Source organism: Antechinus flavipes, chromosome 3 (genome assembly GCF_016432865.1).
Source record: "Antechinus flavipes isolate AdamAnt ecotype Samford, QLD, Australia chromosome 3, AdamAnt_v2, whole genome shotgun sequence".
In the NCBI taxonomy this organism is placed as follows: domain Eukaryota; kingdom Metazoa; phylum Chordata; class Mammalia; order Dasyuromorphia; family Dasyuridae; genus Antechinus; species Antechinus flavipes.
The window spans coordinates 193,680,616-193,701,642 of record NC_067400.1 but is presented as its reverse complement, the minus strand read 5'-3'; the positions used below and the strand labels follow the sequence as shown (position 1 = coordinate 193,701,642).

Sequence of the window (21,027 nt, the reverse complement as noted above, 5' to 3'; positions counted from 1 at the left end):
ACAGAGAGTGTGAGAATGCCATGTTGTGTTCTACACTCTGTACCCAGGGTTCTCTCTCTGGCTGTAGATGGCTCTCCTCATCACTGCACAAATGGAACTGGTTTGAATCATCTCAATGTTGAAGAGAGCCACGTCTATCAGAAATGTAGATCCCTTTCTTTATCCCTAATGTGTAATATTTGTTTTTAAGTGTATCATATTACAGTTTTAATCATTGAACATGTCCCTTATTTAAGTCAAATCTGTATTTTAGTGATAAATACTAATGAATTATTTTTTTTTAAAGTACAAATAAAAAGGAGGGTTAGTTTTGGCAAGCCCAAGGGTCATCTTTTCATTAAAGTTTTGAGTGAAGGAGGATATGAGAGGAGATAATGTCAGATGGATGCAAGAAAATCAGTAGAAAACAGTGAGTTAGGGCCGGTTTCAGTTACTTTTTCATAAAACATGATGGGAGTCCCTTAACTTGAGAATGTGTAATGGCATACTAGCACTCCAAAGGTGGCGTATGTATGTATGATCTTTATGAATGAGAGAAAATGGGTCTCAAAACAAATTTCTTTGTATGCTTTTTTACTGTAAGTGATGGATACTAGCATTACAAAGGCTACTTTATATTGCTAAAACTCATGTCCCTTTTTTTCATTCAATTTGAAGCCCACAAAGAAAACTTCCTACTTCAATAAGACTATTTGATCAATTAGGGAATGAATTCAATAAATACTCAGTAACTTAATGTTTTCCTGGTTTATATCCAGAAATGGGATCTGGGTAGTCCATAGCCTTCATGTTGAATTCCAAACCACTTTGATCTATTCCTTCATTAGAAATTCCAAGCTTTATTAAGCAAATTTCAAATATACATTTTTAGTTGTGAGCCCAATGCCTGCTTCACATTTCTAATACTTTGTGGCAACTTTAAGATCTTAATTTTTCTAAGTCTACCTTAAGCTTGGTTTATGACAGATTTGTATAACAGGCTTTCAGTGGCCATTCTTTTTCTATCAATTTGGTTCCTTAGTGGTATGTTGCTTTTTAAAAAAATATTGCTGGAGTCACTAAATAATTACCACTTATGTAACACTATCCCCTACTACTTTACAGCCACTAGACTTCTAGTTCCCAAAACAAATGTGTTTTTCTTACCTCTCAACCTCTCATTCCTTTGCTTATCTTCTTTTCTCTGGTAGAATACCTTTCCCACTACTTATCTGCATTCTGAATGCTCATAGCACTTTATACCTTTCAAACACACGTTATAAGCTTGTTATAGATATCTATATAATTAATTTTACAATCTCCCTAAACTTCTGCATAGATAAGACTATGTATCTCTACCAAAGATTTCACACTGCATGTTTGCATTTTTTAAAGAGCTGAAATGTTTTCCCCTCCTATCTTTTTTGGAGGGCACAAAGGTTTGGGATAGGAGCAATAAGGCAGAAAACAATATACAAGAAATAAATAAAATAGTTATCAAGAGAACTATTATTCTCATTTATCACAATTTACATTTAACTAAATTTTCCCTTCCTCCACAAATTGAAACATATTTTGGTGGGTCATTTTTATTTTATAATAATCACCCTCAATTATGATCTTGTTTATTTGAATTAGCAAGAGCTTTTATTTGTTGGGGAGGAGGGGAGGAAGCCCTATGCATTATATGAATTTAACAGTTTTTTGACACAAAATTGTCTTTCAATGATTTCTAATTTGATGTGAATTCCTATTTTGCCTCATGTGTGGAGAGAAAGCTTACTTGAATTTATAATTCAGATGCTTAATAAAAAGACAAAATGCTTTGTAAAAAAAATACAGTAAGCTTTTATCTGATAATCCAAAATACCTCCAAATATTGATCCAATAAATTAAAACTCTTACTAGACTTTACTATTACATAAAGACAATATGGTACACATTGATATCTGTAATAAAATTAAATTGATGCTAAAATTGTTTCCTAACAAAAGATTAGATTTTGTTTAGTATGATTTTGGTAGTGTGTATTTTATGACATTGAAGACTTTCAAAAATTGAAATCACAGGCTTTCAGACTCAGATCTGGAAGAGTATATCTCTGTGAGGTTTGTTAAATCATATTTGTCTAACCACAGCTAGCAGAATCTAAATTAGAAACTCTAAAATATTTTAGGATACTGTAATTTTTTTTTCAAAAGCAAACTATTACAAAAATTGAAGACTTATTAACAACAAGGACAATGTTTTATTGAACAAATCTATGTACAGTACAAAAAATTTCTTTAAATGAAACACTACTGTTGATTTATTGCAGTTCAATGGCTCAGTTTTAATTGTACTCTTATAAAATGTAAAATAAAATAATTTAACATTCAACAAGGAAGCACAAATTTCCTTTCTTGCTGAATCTCTAATAACTTTTACAAATTAATAGTTCCGAAATGCATACATTGCATTTAGTCAATCAGAAAAGGTGTTATACAGTACCAAATAAATTAAGAAATAAACACTATTACCCTTTTTGGGGTTTTCATCCATACCACTGGTGTTAAACCAATAAAAATAAATGAGTACAGCTGAACCTTCAATGTGATTTGAAAACCACAATTTTAATGTTATAAATTATCCATTCAATTTATACAATTGGTAGTTCTTTTAAAAATGAATATGGCTAAATGCCCAAAGTACCAGTGTCCTTTTCCACACACAAGCCCACCACATATTTCATAATATTTGAGCAGCAACATTTCATATTTGCTATTTGCTTAACCAGTTATTGAAGAATCTCAAGTGGTAATAGTTGACTCTCTGAAGCAAATTCTCATTTTTAAGAAGAAAAAAAAAGTTTAAGCAATGGTCTAAAAAAGGTAAAATTATTATTCATATAAGAAAAGAATATCCTCAGAAAAAGATTAGGAAAAAAAACACTACAACAAGAAAAGAGAAATGGAACAAACTCCCTCATTTCTTCCCCACAAAAATGAGCACCCTTCTACAGAACTTTAAAAATAAAGTAAAACAATTTAGATTTATATTTTGTAAAAATGTCCCTAAAACTACCCTGCACACTCTTGGACAGGTGATTCTTTAAAACTTATATACTTAACATAAGTTGTATATAAGAAATGTGTTGACTGAAAATTTTACAGAACTATTGTATTATGGTACAACTCCTTCATGTGACTTTATATGTATACCAACTAACTAATAAACCTTCATGTCTTTTTAGAATCTGAACTTTCTCTTACAGTAACAAAATTGTAAATTAAATTTCTAAACTGAAGCTAAATGCTAAACAGGTAAGGAATGATAAATATTATTTTAGATAAAACAAATTTCAATTGAAAATTGACACAGCTGACAATTTTAAAATAAGTTACAGTTATTAAATGCTTTTTTAGAAGTTAGAAATATGACAACAGTTTGTGTCTTGGTAACTAGATCTGGGGAAAGAAAGAATTAAATTTAACAATCACCACGTAAAATTGCTAAATTATAATTTAATTTATAAATGATGCCATTTTCAAGCAGATTCTATTGTTAAACTTTGATTATTTGATTTTAGGCCTTTTTAATAATGAAAAACAGGTGAGAGAATTTTTCCTTACTTGATTAGTTCAAATACAAATTAACTGGAAACTTGTTAGTAAATGAATGGTTAAAAAATGCTTTTGAAAGTATTGAGAGATAAAGGTTGGAAACAAACAAAAAAAAAGTTGGTGAAAATAACTTGTACGTGAAATTAGGAGGGCATTTTGTAGCATCTAACTTTTAAAAGCAAGTCATAACAAGAAATCTATAGATTTTACTTTTTGATTAATTCACACAAATTGGTCATTTTAACTGGTAATCACAGTAGACTCTGCTAATATTCTTTCCTCACCACCACCCACCACCACCACCACCCACCACCACCACCACCACCATCCACAAAAATAGGCAGCTAAAAGTTGGTATTCTTACCACTATCCATCTTTTTTCTCCAAACAATGCTACAAATCCCAAGTATTTATGCAAATTTTTTTTTTAAAGAGTATGTTTGTCAACCCATAAAGATTCTATTCTAATAAGCACATGGGGATGCCTCTGGCTACTTAAGTCTACAAATAAAAAGAAAATGTAGACCAAATGTAGCCAAAGACACATAACAAATACACACATAATTAAACCTATAACCCTTATGAAAATGTCAACTCCATTGCTGTCCATAAATAAACTCTAAAATTGCTTTCCATAGATTTTAATGCTCTTCTGTCACATAAAATAACTTGCCATTAACAGCCTATGAAATTGTTTTCACAACTAAAGTTAGAAAATATTTTCTGGGTCCCTTGCACTAAATACTTGGGTCAAAAATCCTAATTTTGTTAAATCTAGCTTTGGTCTTAAAAGAAAAATGTCTAATTTCTAATATTTTTGTCAAAGAACTTGATGTTATATATTTTATGTATCTGGTTCAGATAAATCCACCTGCCCTGGAAAATCAAGGCTTTTAAGAGAAATTTCATTTCTTATACATGGGATTTTTGTTGTTGTTAATGCATTTGGAGTAAATTGGTTTCTGGTTTTTCCCAGCTGCTGGTAATGCTGGGGCTGGCAGAATTCTTAAGTTTGGGAGTTCTGAGTTGTAGTTAGCTATGAATTTTTGGTGTCTACAATTTGCATGACATCATTGCTACAAGCCCCTAGAAAGTGGGCTATTGAAAAGAGATCATTAGGCTACCTGGGAGAACAGGTGTAGGTCATAAATAGAACAGGTTATAAAACTGCACTTCTAGCCTGGATAAGTTGGAAAGTCCTAGTATTAAAAAAATTTAAAAAAAACAAAAAGGGATGTATACAAGCTTCTATTAAATGAAAATAATATGAGTGTTATTTTAGAACTTTCTCTTGCTTAAGTTGTTTATTGGCAGTTAAAGTTAAAATCTCTCACAGGAAAATTATTAGCCATTAGTGTAATGATAACCTATATTCTTAAAATGAAAATTCTGTTAACAATTCCTCTTAATTTAGGATGTCATTAAAAAAATTTCTATTTAGAAAGCCCAAATTTATCATTGTACATTTAGTTTTGGGAAATTAAATGATTTCTTACCCTAATTCTATTTAATATATTTTTAAAATTAACATTTGTCTTCATAAGACATCATTTAGATAATTCACACCAAAAGAAATGCCTGTGTATAATGAGCAAATATGCACTTGAAACTTCAATTTATTTTTTTCAAGACTTTAATCTTTTTGTTAGTCAATCTTTGATTCTCCCATCCCCATAAAATTTTTGTTATTTCACAGTAAAATTGTTTTAAAAGATAACTTGTCATTTAACTTCATTCTGTATTGCAAAAGTGAAAAAATTTTATTTTGTTTTAAATCAAAAAGTCTGGATATATTTTGGCCCTAATTTCCTGAAATTTCATTGTAAAATTCTGATATATCACACAGCCAAGATTTTTTTACATTCTTTAATTTATGATGTTGTGGAAACAAGTTTTTAAAAATAATTTCCACAAACTCTAAATCACAACTTACCGGTAAGGTTTTCAAATCATCTTTTATCAAGAAGTAAAGGGCATTATTTGCACATGCATAAAAAAGAAAACAAATACTGTTTGGAAAATAGCTTTTGCATTTCTTAAAATCCATCTTTTGTTTTTGTTTCTTTACAGATTCACATTATTCCTTTCTTTAAGGCCACAGCTACTTTTCTTCTTGGGTTGAATGCTTCTTTATGAGGTGTTAATGAGTTAAACTGAATGTGCTGCTGTGCTTTGATCATACACTCTTATGGTGTGTGGTCGTCTGGATAACTGGTACTTTGGGATCTTTGTAGTAACCCTTCTGGAGTCAAAATTGGCACATCTTCTCTGAGTTCATTCTAGAAAATGTGCTTTTTCTTTATATTGTTCTTTAGTAATCTGAGACCACTCTGTGATTAAGGCCAACTGGGAAAGAGCAAATTGAGGATGCATTTTTTTTTTTTTTGCAGTGTTTTTTTTTCACACTACTCCTTGATAGACGTTTCAGTAACATTTTATCAGGCACCTGTAAAGAAGAACATGCTTGTTAACTTCAGTTTTGTATATATACATTGGGATTACCAAACCAGGAAATGGGTTGATATTAATAGATCTAGTTCATAGAACCATATAATTAAGAGATGGAAGTGACCTCAAACTTTACATATCTAGTTGAGATTCCTCATTTTTAGGTGGAGAGCCTACAGCCCAGAGATTTGTTTATAGTCATATAGGCAGAATAAGTCAAGTCAGGATTCAAGAGTTCTTAACTCTAAACTCATTGTTCTTTCCACTACATTCTACTACACAGCTTGTAAAAAAGTTTTCCATGTCTGCCTTAATCTATCAAACTTCCAATGGTTTTCTTTTGAGGACAACACCTCACTAGCTTTATGTTCTGATGGATAGATATGTTTTTATTTCCATCATGATCACTCTTTCTTATTTTATTACACTAAAATGGCTTAGTTTTGCTCTATTAGTTTCAATGCAATTTTTCATTTACTTATCTAATCCCTTGACTCCCACTATAATTTTATAAGACTTACTTTCATCATCTGAGTCGAATCCAAACAGCGTCTGACATTTCTTTTGTGCAAGGTGAGCCTCAAGTGCTTCTGAATTACAGTAGATGGTCAAGCAGTTGCCACATCTAAATCTCTCTGATGATGTGCTATAAACACTATCTTGATCAGAATGGGCATCTACTTTATCAGTCAGAGTTTTTCTTCGTTTTGGCATACTGATGTACCGTTCATCAAGATAACTGGGAGGCAATGGTCTCACATATGGCTTCGTTAAAATTAAACCATATGAAGTATTTTCAGTTGATGGATTTGGTTTGGAAGGTGATTGAGAGACTACTATTAGGGGACTGTGTTCTTGTGATACTACTTCAACATTCTGTGAAATGGAACCATTTTCTGTCCTTGTTCCATTTGTCTCACTTTTCAGGGCAGCATCTGATGAAACCAAAGCTGTCTGCTCTGATTCACGATGTCCATTGACTAACAGTTGGTCACTAATAACACTACTTTTTTCAGAATTTGGCTCTACAACAGTCATCTTTTGGTCTATGAAGCTTATATCTGAAGCAGTGACATCAGAAGAATGGTCATTCCCATTCTGAACTACACTATTTGTCTTCTTTTCAACACTTTGTATATATGTCTTTGGTTCTGTAGAATCTTTCCTTGATTTCCAAGTGGGAACTGGCAAATCAACAGTTTCTTTTTCACTACCAGATAGGTCTTTTTCCTGATTCTCACACTGAAGATCTGTAAGAGTATCCAAAACATTTCTACTTGTTTCAGCAAAAGATTCTGGTATTGGATTTAAGTAATGCTGAGCTTCATGTTCATACAGCAAAGGAAGCTCTTCAAAAAGCTCATGGCATTCTGGAAAACTACACTGAGCCTGAAAAACACCATGACTTTTTGTATGCTCTGCAAGCTCGGTTGACAGTTTAAATCTCTGATTACAAGTAAAATGTAAACAAAAGTACACATTTGGATAAATATGTCTTTTCAAATGATCTATAAAATGCTGAGAATCCTCAAATTTCCGCTGACAAAATCGGCACTTTCCTTTGTTCCACTTCATTATATGTTGTTGTACTTTCAAATCAGTTGGATGAGCTTTCCTTGCATGTTTATTCAGAAATCTAATTTTTTTAAATATTCTGACACATCCATTAGCAGGGCACTTGAAATTTTCTTGTTGATCTACAATATCCAGATCTTTTTGAGGGCAAACAGTTCCATTTATTTTATGAAGTACTGGAGTCTCTCGATTTAAATCATCATCATCATCATCACCATCATCATCATCATCAATACATGTGGGTAAATTTTCAGTGGTGAAAGGCTCTAGGACATTATTTAAAGAACTATCAGGACTTCCATTTTCAATAACATCATGAGGTCTATACATAAAATTTTTAGTCACATTAGCCACTTGCTCAAAAGATTCTTTCTTATTTTCACTGTTATATGTAACAGGAGTTTCTATTTCACTATCTTTAACATTTGAATTTCCATTTTCAAATGAAATGGAAGCATCAGAGCAATTTATTTGTTCTGTTGTATAAATTCCCTGATCTTCCTGTTGAATTACAGCAAAGTGCTGTCTTTGTATTTTCTTAACATGATTCTTTAAATGCTTCAGCATAAGTCCTCTATTTCTAAATTTTCTACCACAAATTACACATGAAAAGCTGCCCTTTTTCTGGTGAGCCTGTGCATGGCGTACTATGTGGCCACCTAGAAATTCTCTGTTACACAACACACATTTATGCCTTGGAACATTACGGTCTACCTTAGACACATTAAAAGTTGTGAGATTTTTCTTGGCATTACTATGACCTTTGAATTGGGTTCCAGAGACATCTTCTGGATCATATTCCCCATTGTTCAGGTCCATAAGAAAACTAGATCTTCATCTAAAACCTGTGTTTCCATCATCTTTCCAGGATGACCTGTAGTATTTTCCAGTGTATTTTCATTTAAAAATCCAACTGCTAATTTATCTCTCAATAATGCTGCACAGTTTTGCTTTATCATTATGAAATTCCAAAATTCAGGATCAAAAAACAACCCCTTTTTCAAAATTGGAAGCAATTCAAAACGAACACGATTCTGAACAGAACTAGTGCATTCATTGTACTCTTCATCTGGATGTTTATAGAGTCGTTCAACAGTATAATAGGATTCCAAGGAGCGCTCAAGAAAAAATACTGAGAGTGCACAAATCCTGAGAATCTCCAAATCATTTGGCAAAAAATGAGCAATTGTTTTATAAATTAGACATTTAGTGTTTGGATCATCTTGAAGGTCCAGTTGTAGAGCACATCCACATATTTCAACACAAATTTGTAAGCCTTCTACTTCAACCTGGAGAAAGAAAATTTCATTTTATTACTATATAAGAACTAATTTTTTTTCCCCTTTCAAATTTGTCCCCTTCTAATTTCTCTGTAATGTATTCTATTTCAGTAGACTTAAAATAATAGGAAATGTCTAACTTGCATCAAATATGTATAGTACTCAAACATACATATATAACAATTTTACTCTGCATACATTTACATGTCATGGAGACATATAAAAATACTTCATTATATCATCTGTCAATACTTACTTATGGAACATTAATAAAACAAGTATCAATTCACAGAAAGACAAGTGAAAAGCCAATTGGGATATAAAACATTTGAGATAAATATTAACAGAGGAATAATGAAAGTTATTTCAATTATTAATGCTTAAAATGAAAAACATTATTAGTTTTTAAAGCTGTTAACTTTTTATTTTCCTATGAAACTGGCTAGCTGTATAATTCTCTCTTTGCTAGCAAAAATTATAGAATGTGTCAGAAGGAATATCTTCTTCAAATTTTAAATCCCAATAGTGGGATTCCATTTTCATAAATGAATTAGATAGTACACAAAAGTTCCCAGTATTCTGGAGAATTTCATGAAGCAAATATTTGGTGGCAGCAGGCAGCAATTACAACAACTCACATTTATATATTGGATAATATTACTTAACAAGGTTTAAAAAAGACTCAAATGTTAATTAACAGAAAGAGAAACCTTTTTAGAAAATGGCTTATCATTTGATATGTTGACTGATTATATGTAATATAAAGTCTATATTCAAATAAGTTCTTCCAAATGTCAGAGGGAAAAGTTTTTTTTTTTTTTTTTTTTTTTAAAGAAGTTTAAAGTTAAATGAGGTACCAAGAGTACTACTAATAATGCAAATAGCAAATGATAATTTATTTGAGAAAAATAGAACCCAAAAGAAGATAACTGAAATACCTTCCAATTTAGGCTTTGAAAACTTGGTCTGATGACTTGAAAGGCATTAGAACTTTTTTATTTGAAGAGGGTTCATTTATTAGGTTTAATTAAAGCTTGCTTTAATGGCCTGAATAATTCTGAATACTTTAAAAGTTTTTAAAAAGTGTGGACATGGCACATCTGCAAACAAATAGTAGATGTCTTATCTCTGGACTTAAATTCAAGTAACCGATTATTTTAACACATTTTGAATGTCTATAACATCTTTCAATTTCCCTAAGTGGCGATAGTGTAAAAATAAGTTAATAATGGACACTTGTCTTCCATATTCTGAATACTTTCTATAATTATTTTACTTGTTCTTACTAGATGCTTTGCACCTAGTAAACATTTAATAATGTTATTAACATTAATTATCTTATCTTAATTGTTAATAAAATTAATAATATAAATAATAATAATAATAATAAACCTTTGATATATCTGAATTTCTAGAATTTAACTCAGGTGATAAAATGACAAGACCTTTCAATAGTACTGCAATGTAATTATGGATGGCCTTAAAATGTTATATATATTATAAGAATTAGTAATATTACAATTTCATATACATACTAATGACAAATGTAGCAATGAACATGTGATAAGTATAGAGCAGCTATGACAAATGAAAATTTACCTTAAACACTCCTCATTACATGTATTAATCATACACAAAGTTGGTTAAATGGAGCCACAATGAAATAATAGGGTTGCTTTTTCCTCTCCATATCTTTGTGTTCAAAATTCAAGCTAGAATTTTTGGGAAGGAATTAAAGAATCTTCAAGATTCTGTTTGATATATATGTTAAGGCCCATATTGAGAAACATAGCCATTTAACAATGGGCTAAGCCCCTTGATTTGGGGTTTTAAATTTTTTATTTTTACACATGTTGAATCCTAAGAGTCACAAAATTTGAAACCATCTATATACATTCAATTTAAGATCCTTGTCTAGCAACCAGAATTAACATTGCATTGAAGACGTCAATTTTATCGTTTGACACTGTTATAGGTAAAATCTGAAAGAAAAAAAGAAGTTGCAGCTAAATGGAAAGACAGCCCACAAATTCTCCCTGGAGAGGCAAATAAAGGATATAGCAGAGCTGGTTTTATCATATGTCCAAAGGCAACAGGAAACATCATTTCATGGGACACTTGGTCACTTTGAATTTCAGAGCTCATGTTAAACATTTGTAAAAAGATCACTATGAATTGCAAATTGTGTGTCAACATCTGTTGCAGAAGATGAGGAGGCAGAGAAATAGTATGAACATGAAAAGATCCTCCAAATTAAACCATCAATTAATGCTTAGTGACTTCAGTGTTAAAATAAGGATAGGGATGACTGTGAAAAATTATTTAAAAATATTTCTTAGGTCTAAGAAACAAAAAAGAAGCAAAAATCTTCTAGATTAAGTAAGGAACCTCATAATTATATACCATGTACACTATTTAAGTAAGTTAGAGTTACAGAATACTTAAGAGCGCCTCCCTGCTCCTCCCTCCCTTCATTTCCCAAAGAAGCTGATTATAATTTGACAAGAAACAAGTTAGCTACTACTGTGGAAAATCACTCTAAGCCAACTTTTTTTTGTACCGTAAGGTCTACTGTAATGGGCTGAGGCTTGAGTTGATGCACTGAGGTCCCAAGCACATGAGGCTAAATAGTAATTGGATCATACTCTATTAATATATAAGCTTGGAGAAAGAATGGCCCCCACCCACTCTTTGTGCAAGTCCTGATGTGTTGTATAGGAAATGACGATTTTGGTGGGTGGAGGTAGGGGAGTGGAAAAGGAAGGGGAAGGAGAGACTTTTGGGATTGCCTTGCCACGGTTTGTTCAGCTCACATCTCTCTCTGTTAGCTGGCTTCCTGTCACAACTGTCCATATTGCTATCGCAACCTTTCTTGCCTATATTTGCTATCGCAATCTTTATTCACCTCTTCACTTCAATAAATATTGAAGATTTTCCCCTTAACCTGAATTCCTGACTCCGGCTGATTTTAAATACGCGGTCATTACAGTCTACAACTTGTTAGAGGGACCCTTTCACTCTATTTCCTTCAAATTAATATCACATTAGATGAATTTAATGAGACGATATGTTGAATAAAAAAAAACTCATATGACTTTTTAAAACAAGCTTTTGATGCTTCTAAATTAAAACAGGTAAAATAATAGATGTTAATATTATTTCCTATTAATTATTTCCCAAGGAAATGTAACTAATGTAAATATCACAAGAGGAAAACAAAAGAGTTTAGACATTTTCATCTCCTTATTAAACAAAGAGACGTGGCAACCAAGCTTTGAATATAAAAACCATTTGTAAAATCTTAGGGATAAAAATGGTGAAAGATTATGCACTGTATCATCTCTTAAAACAGTGAAGTGGAGGAGAGTAAAAATTAGTTTCTGGAAGGATGATGAGAGAACCAATCATTTTAAATCACTTTAAGAATAATTAAAGATGAATCTGGAAGGGTAATAAACATGAAAAAGATACATTCAGATTTCTACTTGATTTTTAAAAGTTATATGACTATAAGCCACACCTAGACCCTAAGGTAGCCCTCTGTCTGCTGCAGTAAAAATGACAAAGAAAAACTGAAATGGGAAGAGCAGCCAGATTAGACTGAAGTATATATAATGGAGGATCAAGCTGGAGATGACCCATTTTTGAGGATGCTAGGTGACTGATTCTTGAAGAACGAGAAAGTAGAGCCGCCCAGGTATTTGGAAACAATAGAAACATCATCAACAAAGCTACCAACCAAAAACCCTACTTTTCCATCTTGACAAAATCTCTATGAAAAGAATCTAAAAATAAATCAAAGGCAAACTTTCTAAAAACATGAAACATATTTAATCTTTGCATAATCTGAAACTTATAATGAAAATGCTAAGTGAAAAATGAGGTAAACTTGTTGATAGTCTGGGTTTCTATTATGTTTGTCTTTTAAAAATTGTTTTATTATTGCATTCTATTTACATTATGTCATATCCTAAACACCACTCCCCTGAATACATCCTTTAGTTAAAAATTAAAAATATTAAAAAATTTCTTAAAAAGGGGGAAAAAAACCAAGGGGGTGCTTTTCACATATATATTCTATAGAAACTATATGTTTACAGTCACATAAGTGAAAAGGTAGAGAAAACAGAAGACCTTTATACTTAATTGATTTCTACAAATTATTTGCTATGCAAAAGATAATTTAAAAAGCTCTCTTCTAACAACTGTCTTCTATGAATATAGTACAATCATAAAATATTCCTTGAGTGATGGAATTATAGATAACTTATGAGTCCATGATTATTAGTTTAATAAAGTGGAAAAAAACCAGGGAGAAATCTATTTCCCAAAGATATCTGACACTATAGTGGAAGATATTTGATACCAAGTCCAAATGGAAGAAAGATTCCATATAAATGTTGGGATCCTTCAAATGCTACTATTTTCAGATGACATTGTATAGACTGTATCAAGTTCTGGAACACTGAAGAGCCTCCTAAATGAAACCTGTAATCATTCAGAGTTGATCTAAATATCTACACAGAAAAATGCAAGTGGATGATCAATGTCTATTCTAAGATTATGATATGCAGGTAGTTTTAACAAATAGCCCACAGAACTGATAGAATGGTCACATATCTTAGTCAGATATTGTGGACAGACAATGAACTGGGCCCAGGATTAAATAGCAGTGGACTAGATTGCATCTGGAAAATTGTGCAATGCTTACTGACTCTGAGATTTTTCTTGAAATGAAGGCACAATAAAAAAATAATTAAAAAAAAAAGTAATGTGCTTCCAGTTATGCTCCATAGCTGTAAAGTATGGAATATTGCATAGAATGTGAAGATATCTAAAGATTTATGTTACGGTAAATGAACCTATTGTGAAGGTTTTTATAGAAGGTCATGGAACAAGAATTATACAGGATAACAAGATGTGGATAGTTTTCTAATCTACGTTAAAGGAATATGTATCAGTATTATAAGATTTAGCAATTATTGAGGTATTGAGTTTAAAAAGATATTTACTTTTTAAACTACCCTTAAGTTCAAGAAAGTAAAACTGCTTACCTGATTTTAAAACTTATTGTAATTTAATATTTTAATATTTCTGAATCAAGCTTCTCTCTTTAAATCAAACAGGTTAACCTAAAACTTAGGTTAGTTTCTGTATATAGGCTTTAACATACAAATGAGCAAGGAGATATGTTGGGGGGAAAAAAATCAAATAGATTTTGGTGCAAAGCTAAAATTTTATTCCCAGATAAAATTGTGTCATGAGTGAATGGCAAAATAATATTAAATTAGTGTTCTTCCCATTTAAACTGCCTTTGCATGTATACTACCTATATTTACACGATAGCATAATGTAAAAGGAATCTTAAGGATACTTTAATTCTCTACTTCTCAATAATTCAGCAACATGTAAGTTTCATTTAAAATGCAAAATTAAAGAAAATTACCTCATCTTTTATTATTTTCATGAAAGGAAAAATGACTCTCACATTAGTTGCTGTTCTTAAAAGCTGGTAGCATTGGTCTACAAAAACTTGCTTTGAAGGATTAGATTTAAGTTGCAGTTTACTCCATATGAAAATCAAGTCCCTGTAAAAGAGAAAAAAAATTTAAAAATACCATTAAGTTTAGTATTAACTATATTATCCTGTTCTGTAGTAGGTTAGATGAGAGGTATATAAAATGGAAACAATACATGATCTGAGAGTTGGAGGGAGCTCTGAAGATTAGATGAAGTCATCTAATCTAACCCATACAGAAAGGGAATCACCACTTAGGGTATCTGACAAATGGTTGTGATTATATCAATCTCTTCTACCTGATTCTTGCCAACAGATATGAGAGGCAGAAGATAAAAACAAAAACAGCAGTGGCAGACCTATGTTAATGAGGCTCCAAGCTAGATCAGATGCTGGTGAACTTAAGACACTTATAAATTTTGATATTAAGTAAGAGGTCTTCAACATGTATGTTGAAAAAAACAGAAGACCTCGCCTCCTACCACAATGAGAAGCTCTCATCTCCCTTTACTTTCAGAAACACTACATTCAATCTGCTGTATAACCATATAACCTTCTCTCATAATGCATTCGTTTCCATTTTGATCTTCAGCCTCCTTTGGGGAAGAGGAATGGGTCCTTTCAATGAGTAATGAACATTCTCATCCCTGGTCACACCCTATACACTCCAGTGGTTTTAAACAAACACTCCAAACCTCCAGCCCTCAATAACCAATTCCTTATTCTCATCCCTCTCAACTCTTATTTCAAAGAATCAATTACCTCCTTCAACTGTGCCCTTGAAATGACTATTTCATGGGCTTTAATAAACTTCCTTCACCCAAAGGTTATTTCCTCTCTCATTCTTTCCATTACTAACTACTACTGAGACCTGGTCATCCATCCTGATGACACAACTTCCCCAACTATCCTTTTCAGCACTGGTTGCACCATCACTAATTCCCCTAAGTTCACTGGCCAACTGGTTGCACCTTCACTAATTCCCCTAAGTTCACATATATATATACACACACACACACACACACACACACACACATATATATATAGGCCTTCACTGCCATTTCTAGGTTCTCTCCCTTCCTCTTATCACTGAGTATTCTCTCTTACATACCATTCATATCTACCACCCAATCAAAATCTTGGTAGCCATTGTTTACAGATGTCTGGGTCATTCCCCTTCCTTCCTCAATAAGTTCTATGCATGATTTGACATTTTTGTATCCTGACCAATTCATATTCACATATTTGGGACTTCAACATACATAATGACCTAACCACTCAGTGCTTCAATATACATTCTTCCACCCCACTTTAATCATACATTTGATCCTGCCACCACCTACAAATGAACTACTTCCATATTTTTGAGAATTCCACTATCTTCTCTGACCATAATTAATTGGATTTTCATATCTTCCTCTGCCTGCCTTTACTGAAAGACAGTTCTTTCCATCTATACCTTGAATTCTCAATTCTCTCTTCAGCCATCTCCCTTGCATTAGCTATTCTTTCCTCTTTTCCTCATCTTGATCCATTAGTGAACCAATTCAACTCTACAATGTCCTCCTCTTGTGAGTCCTAGCTCCAGTATCATTTCACTGATTCTGACCTGCTAAATTGCAGACATATTATTCCCATTGCTTGTTGCCTTTGTCCCTGCATATTCCTTGCTAAACAACGGTGGAGAAAATTATGCAACATTCTGACTGGATCCTCTAAAATATTATGTCGACAAAACATCAACTGAGTCCTCAATGCTGCTAAGCAATCCTAGTATACCTCCCTTCTCAATGTATTGGCTGACTTTCCAAAGATGCTTCCAAATCTTTTCAGCCCTCATCAAATCTTGCATGGCTATCCGTCTCCAATTCTCTTAGCAATAAAATCTGCCTCCTATTTTACAGAAAAAATTGAGGCCTTATCTTCTCCTTCATCTCTGATAAGGTAGATACCTTCACTTCTTACCTCTACTTGCTCAAGCAATCCTATTTCCATCACTACTCTACTACTTCTTTTAAAAATTGTATTTTTGTCAAACATCTTAGAATATATTTTGTATAATAGCCTTTTATTTTTCAAAATATATGCAAAGACAGTTTACAACATTCACCCTTACAAAACCTTATGTTCTGTATTTTTCTTCACCCCTTCTTACATCTACTCTTCTTCCCCTAGACAGCAAGTAATCCAATATATCTACCACTTATTTTCAATCTCTGCCTGGCTCCTTCCCCACTGCCTTCAAATAAATCCATGTTCCTAATCATTCATCCTTATTATTGTCCTCTAGCGCCTCTGTCTTTTGTAGTTAAACTTGAAAGCCACATAGGTACATTCAGTCTCTCTCTTCTTATTCTCTTCCTTAAGATTCAACTTCTGACTTTAGTTCACCAAAACTTTTCTCCAAAAGTTAGCAATGATTTCTTATTTACTAAATTCCAATGGCTGTTTTTCAGTCCTCCTCCTTGATCTCCCTTTGGGCTCTGACACAACTGATCATCCTGCTCTCCATGAATTCTCTTCTCTTTAGATTTAAATGGTTCCATTTTCTCCTATCAAACGGCTTCTTTTCAGGCGCCTTTGCTGGATTCTCATCCAGGTATTACTCTCTATCCATAGGTGTCCCATAGATTTTTGTCCTTGGCCTACTTTTGTTCTTCTTCTATACTACATCATGTGGTAGTTTAATTAGTTCCTATGGATTTAATTACCTTCTATATGCTGATTATTCTCAAAGAGCTATCTAGTCCTCTACTGACTACAAATCTTGAATCTCCAACTAGGTTTCAGATATTTTGGATTGGATATTCACCAGAAATTTTAGACTCAACATGTTCAAAACAAAATTCATTATTTTTCCCTCTAAACTTATATTCTACTTCTTAAATTAGCTGTTACTGTAAAGTGTGAAGTTCAGACTAGCTCCCTGGAGGCCTCAGAATCAGGATAAGCAAAAGTCCTTGGTCTTTAGGGGGAGAAGTGAAGGAGATGGACAAAACTTCCAAGAGTTTTGCCAAGGATCCTTCCTTGATTCTAGAGTCCAGAATCTCCACGAATCTCCACACTTTTCTCCTCCTCATCCTGAGGCCAAGTAAAGTTTTTTGGCCTCTCTCACTCTACCCCCTTTCCTCCTCAAATCCTTACTTACAATTCTCTTAACCCCAAGCACTGAGCTAGCATCAACTGAGAGAAGAGAAATTCCAAACAATAAAGTTATTGTCCAATAGGTAATTAGCTTTAAGTGCTCAGCTATCTGATTCAAGCACACCTTTTAAGAGTTTCAGCCCTTTACAATAAAGGGCAAAATCATTCTTCCCATCACTCATGCTTACAACTTAAATGTTATACTCAGTTCATTATCTATCTCTTAACCTACATACCCAATATATCCTCCCCATGTATCCAATCTGCTACCAAAGTCTTTTGATTTCACATTTGCAATATCCCTCAATGCCACCATACTAATACAGAATCTTATCTCCTTGACTCAAATCTCTTCCCATTCTAATACATTCTCCAATCAATTAATAAAGTGATTTATTTTCCTAAAGTGCAGGTCTGACCATGTTAGATTACTCACTCCCAAATGAAAAAAAGTTACTCTCAATTGCCTCCAGAATCAAATATAAAATCTGCTATCTGGCAATTCAAAGACCTTTTCAGTCTTTTACTTTTTTTTTTTTTTTTAATTTTTTAACTTATTTTTACTTTTACTCCTCACAATGCACTCCCAAATCCAATGGCCTTGTTGCTATTCCATAAATAAGACACCCCATCCATTTCTAGTCATTTTCTTTAGTTTTCCACCATGACTGAAATGCTCCTCCCTCTCATATTTCTGCCTACTTTCTTTGTACCCCACTACATAGCAATTCATGCCACATAGCAAGTGCTTAATAAGAATTTATTGACTGGGATCCTGGCTCTTTTCTTCTTAATCCATTTATATAGGTATTTCCAAGAATTTGTCGTCTTAGGTTCTTCATTCAACCTCTCCTGTTCACATTCAAGTCCTATTTATTCACTGTACATACCAACTCCTTACCTCTCAAGAAGAGTAAGTCTAAACTACTTCAAAAGTCTCTCAACACATCTTCTAATCTTTACTCTCTCCCATTTCCAATCTACTCATGATAGTATCAAAATAATCTTTCTTAGTCACATTTGTCAAGCCATTTGTCTGCTCAAAAATCTTCATATTCTTTGTTGCTAGCCAAATAAACATCAAACTTATCTACTTGGAATTCTAGGACTTCTGTAGTTTGGAAATAATCTATCTTCTGAGCCTTATCTTATTTCATTTCCCTCTCACATAGTCTACATATATTACAGCCAAACTAAACTTCTACCATGAAAATGTCTGATGTTTCTTTAGCTCTGTTTTCATTCCAGCTGTCCTTTATGTCTAAAATACTCTCCCCTCCTCTTTTTTACCTTCTAAATTTCTGCTCCAATTTAAATTCAACAGAAAAGTTCTCTTTCCTTCAGGAAGCCCAGGGTCTTGCACTCTATCAACTGAACCATCCAGCTTGCAATTTATCAAACATCTAATCTCACATATCTAAGTAACTACAGAATATCTTGAACTATAAAGCACAAGACTTGAGTTCAAATGCAGCCTCTGCCTAAGTTTTCTCAAAATAAAAAGGAATAAAAAGAGCTCCTACCTCTAGAATTGTTGTAAAAATAAAATGAAATCTGTAAATATGTAAAGCACATGCCTGGCACAGAGTAGGTATTATATAAATGCCCCTAAAAGCTATAGTTGACTAAGGGAGTTTCCTTTTAGGATAATTCCTATACAAATGAAATCACTGGTGCAAAAGGAAAAAAAAAATTTAAATCAAAATGAAGCAAAATATATTAACAAACTCTACTAAGCAAATTCACATTGCAATTTTAAGGTTAAAAAATAGAAGATATAATTCTTGCATTAGATCAACTCATAGTTTAGTTGGAAAAACAATATACATTAGGGAAACACTTAGAGAATAACTGCAAAGCAATATATAAATAAATACCAGAAATTTCAATGAGTATATGAGCCATCAGTACAGATATTCCAATGAATTCATCAAATAAGAGAATTTTAGAACTGGAAGGGACTTATAGAGCTCTCTTTAGAGAACTCTTTCATTCTGAAATCAAACAAACCCAGACTTGTTAAAATCACAAAACTGATTGGTGGTAAATGTGGGACTAGAATCAAGGACTCTATCTAGTATAAGGCTCTTTCCCACTATATTATAATTCTTCTCTTTTATACTTAAGTATTTTTATATAGTTGTTTTTTTTAAAGCCATAAGAGCTTTATATATTTTTTATATATTTAGATAATCTAAGTGATGTCAGGTTTATTATGATCCTCTTGGAATTGATTAAAAAAAAACTGATGGAAAAACACCAGTTATATACCAACACAATTGCTTATTTTTCTATAATTCTGAGTTGAAAAGTTATTATGCTAGGTGGCACATTTGCACTGCTGGTTACAGAAAGATTTTAGTCATACTGTGGACATAATTAATTAGTCTGTTGTAGAGTAGCATCTAAACAGACCTTACTTCAGTGACATCTGCATAAAGATTTGCAAAGTTTTTTTCCAACAACATGTTAAGATAAGGGAAAGAAGAAAACTATCACAGACAATCTTTTGTGGGAACTTTTAACACTTGCAATGAGAAAATTCTGAGTGAAATGGTTTCTCTACAAGTTCAGATTCCTTCTGACAAATTTTATAAATGGACCAACATAGGGAACACAAAATCATGTCAAGGATTGTCATGAGAATACAACCAATTCTCTTTAGGAAATTAGGACCAAGCATTAAGTAGTTTTATGGAAACATAAGAATCGGGTAGCCCTAACAGTTCCACATTGGCCACATTGGCCCTGACTGGGAAAAATAAACAGGGTAGTTTTATTTAACAATGGAAATAAATAGTTCTGTTAGCTAGGTTTAAAAAAATGACTATGATAAAGAAAACTTTAAAATGTAATATTGAATATTGTAATATTGAAAGGGGTTAGGCTTGTTCTGCTTGACCTAAGCTATAAGAATTATTTAGGAACAATAAGTTGAAATTGCAAAGTGGCAGATTTAGGTTTAATAGAAGGAACATTTCTTAATGATGAGATTCTTCCAAAGATGGTATGATCTATTTCAGTTTTCCTCTACAGGAGGACAGAGGGCCAGTAATGCTATTGGGGGCAGTATTAATACATTGGAAAAATACTGGCTTTGGAATCAAAGAACCTGGGTTAAAAATTCAAACTCTGATGCTCACTACTGCATGTTCTTACGCAAATCTCAGTTTGTTTCTTCAACTGTAAGTGAGGGTTTGAATTAGATTACCTTTAACTTTCCTTCTAGAACCAAATCAATGATCCTATAAATGTCTACTAAGATATGTAGGTTGCATTGAGTGACCTCTAAGGTCGTTTCTTGTGCTGAAATTCTGTGTGATACAAATCTAAGAATAGCTCTGTCCTTTGGGATTCTAATGAACAGTGTTTTCTGGTGAATGGAGAGGGTTTTTTCATTAACTCAAGTAGTCATTACTAGGAACATATCCACCTGCTGCAAAATACACTTAAAAAAAATAAAGGTCATGCTAATATGACT

At 32.6% G+C, this 21,027-nt stretch overlaps 1 protein-coding gene across 1 annotated transcript in view; it reads right to left on the bottom strand.

Annotated features, from left to right (window-relative positions):
• Positions 1-2,204: 2,204 nt before the first annotated feature.
• ZNF654 (zinc finger protein 654) overlaps positions 2,205-21,027 on the bottom strand; it is a 109,924-nt gene continuing 91,101 nt past the window's right edge. The window contains 4 exon segments of the mRNA XM_051984366.1: positions 2,205-6,027; positions 6,551-8,434; positions 8,437-8,893; positions 14,331-14,472. Coding sequence (XP_051840326.1) covers positions 6,020-6,027; positions 6,551-8,434; positions 8,437-8,893; positions 14,331-14,472 — 2,491 coding nt within the window. The 3' untranslated portion in view covers positions 2,205-6,019.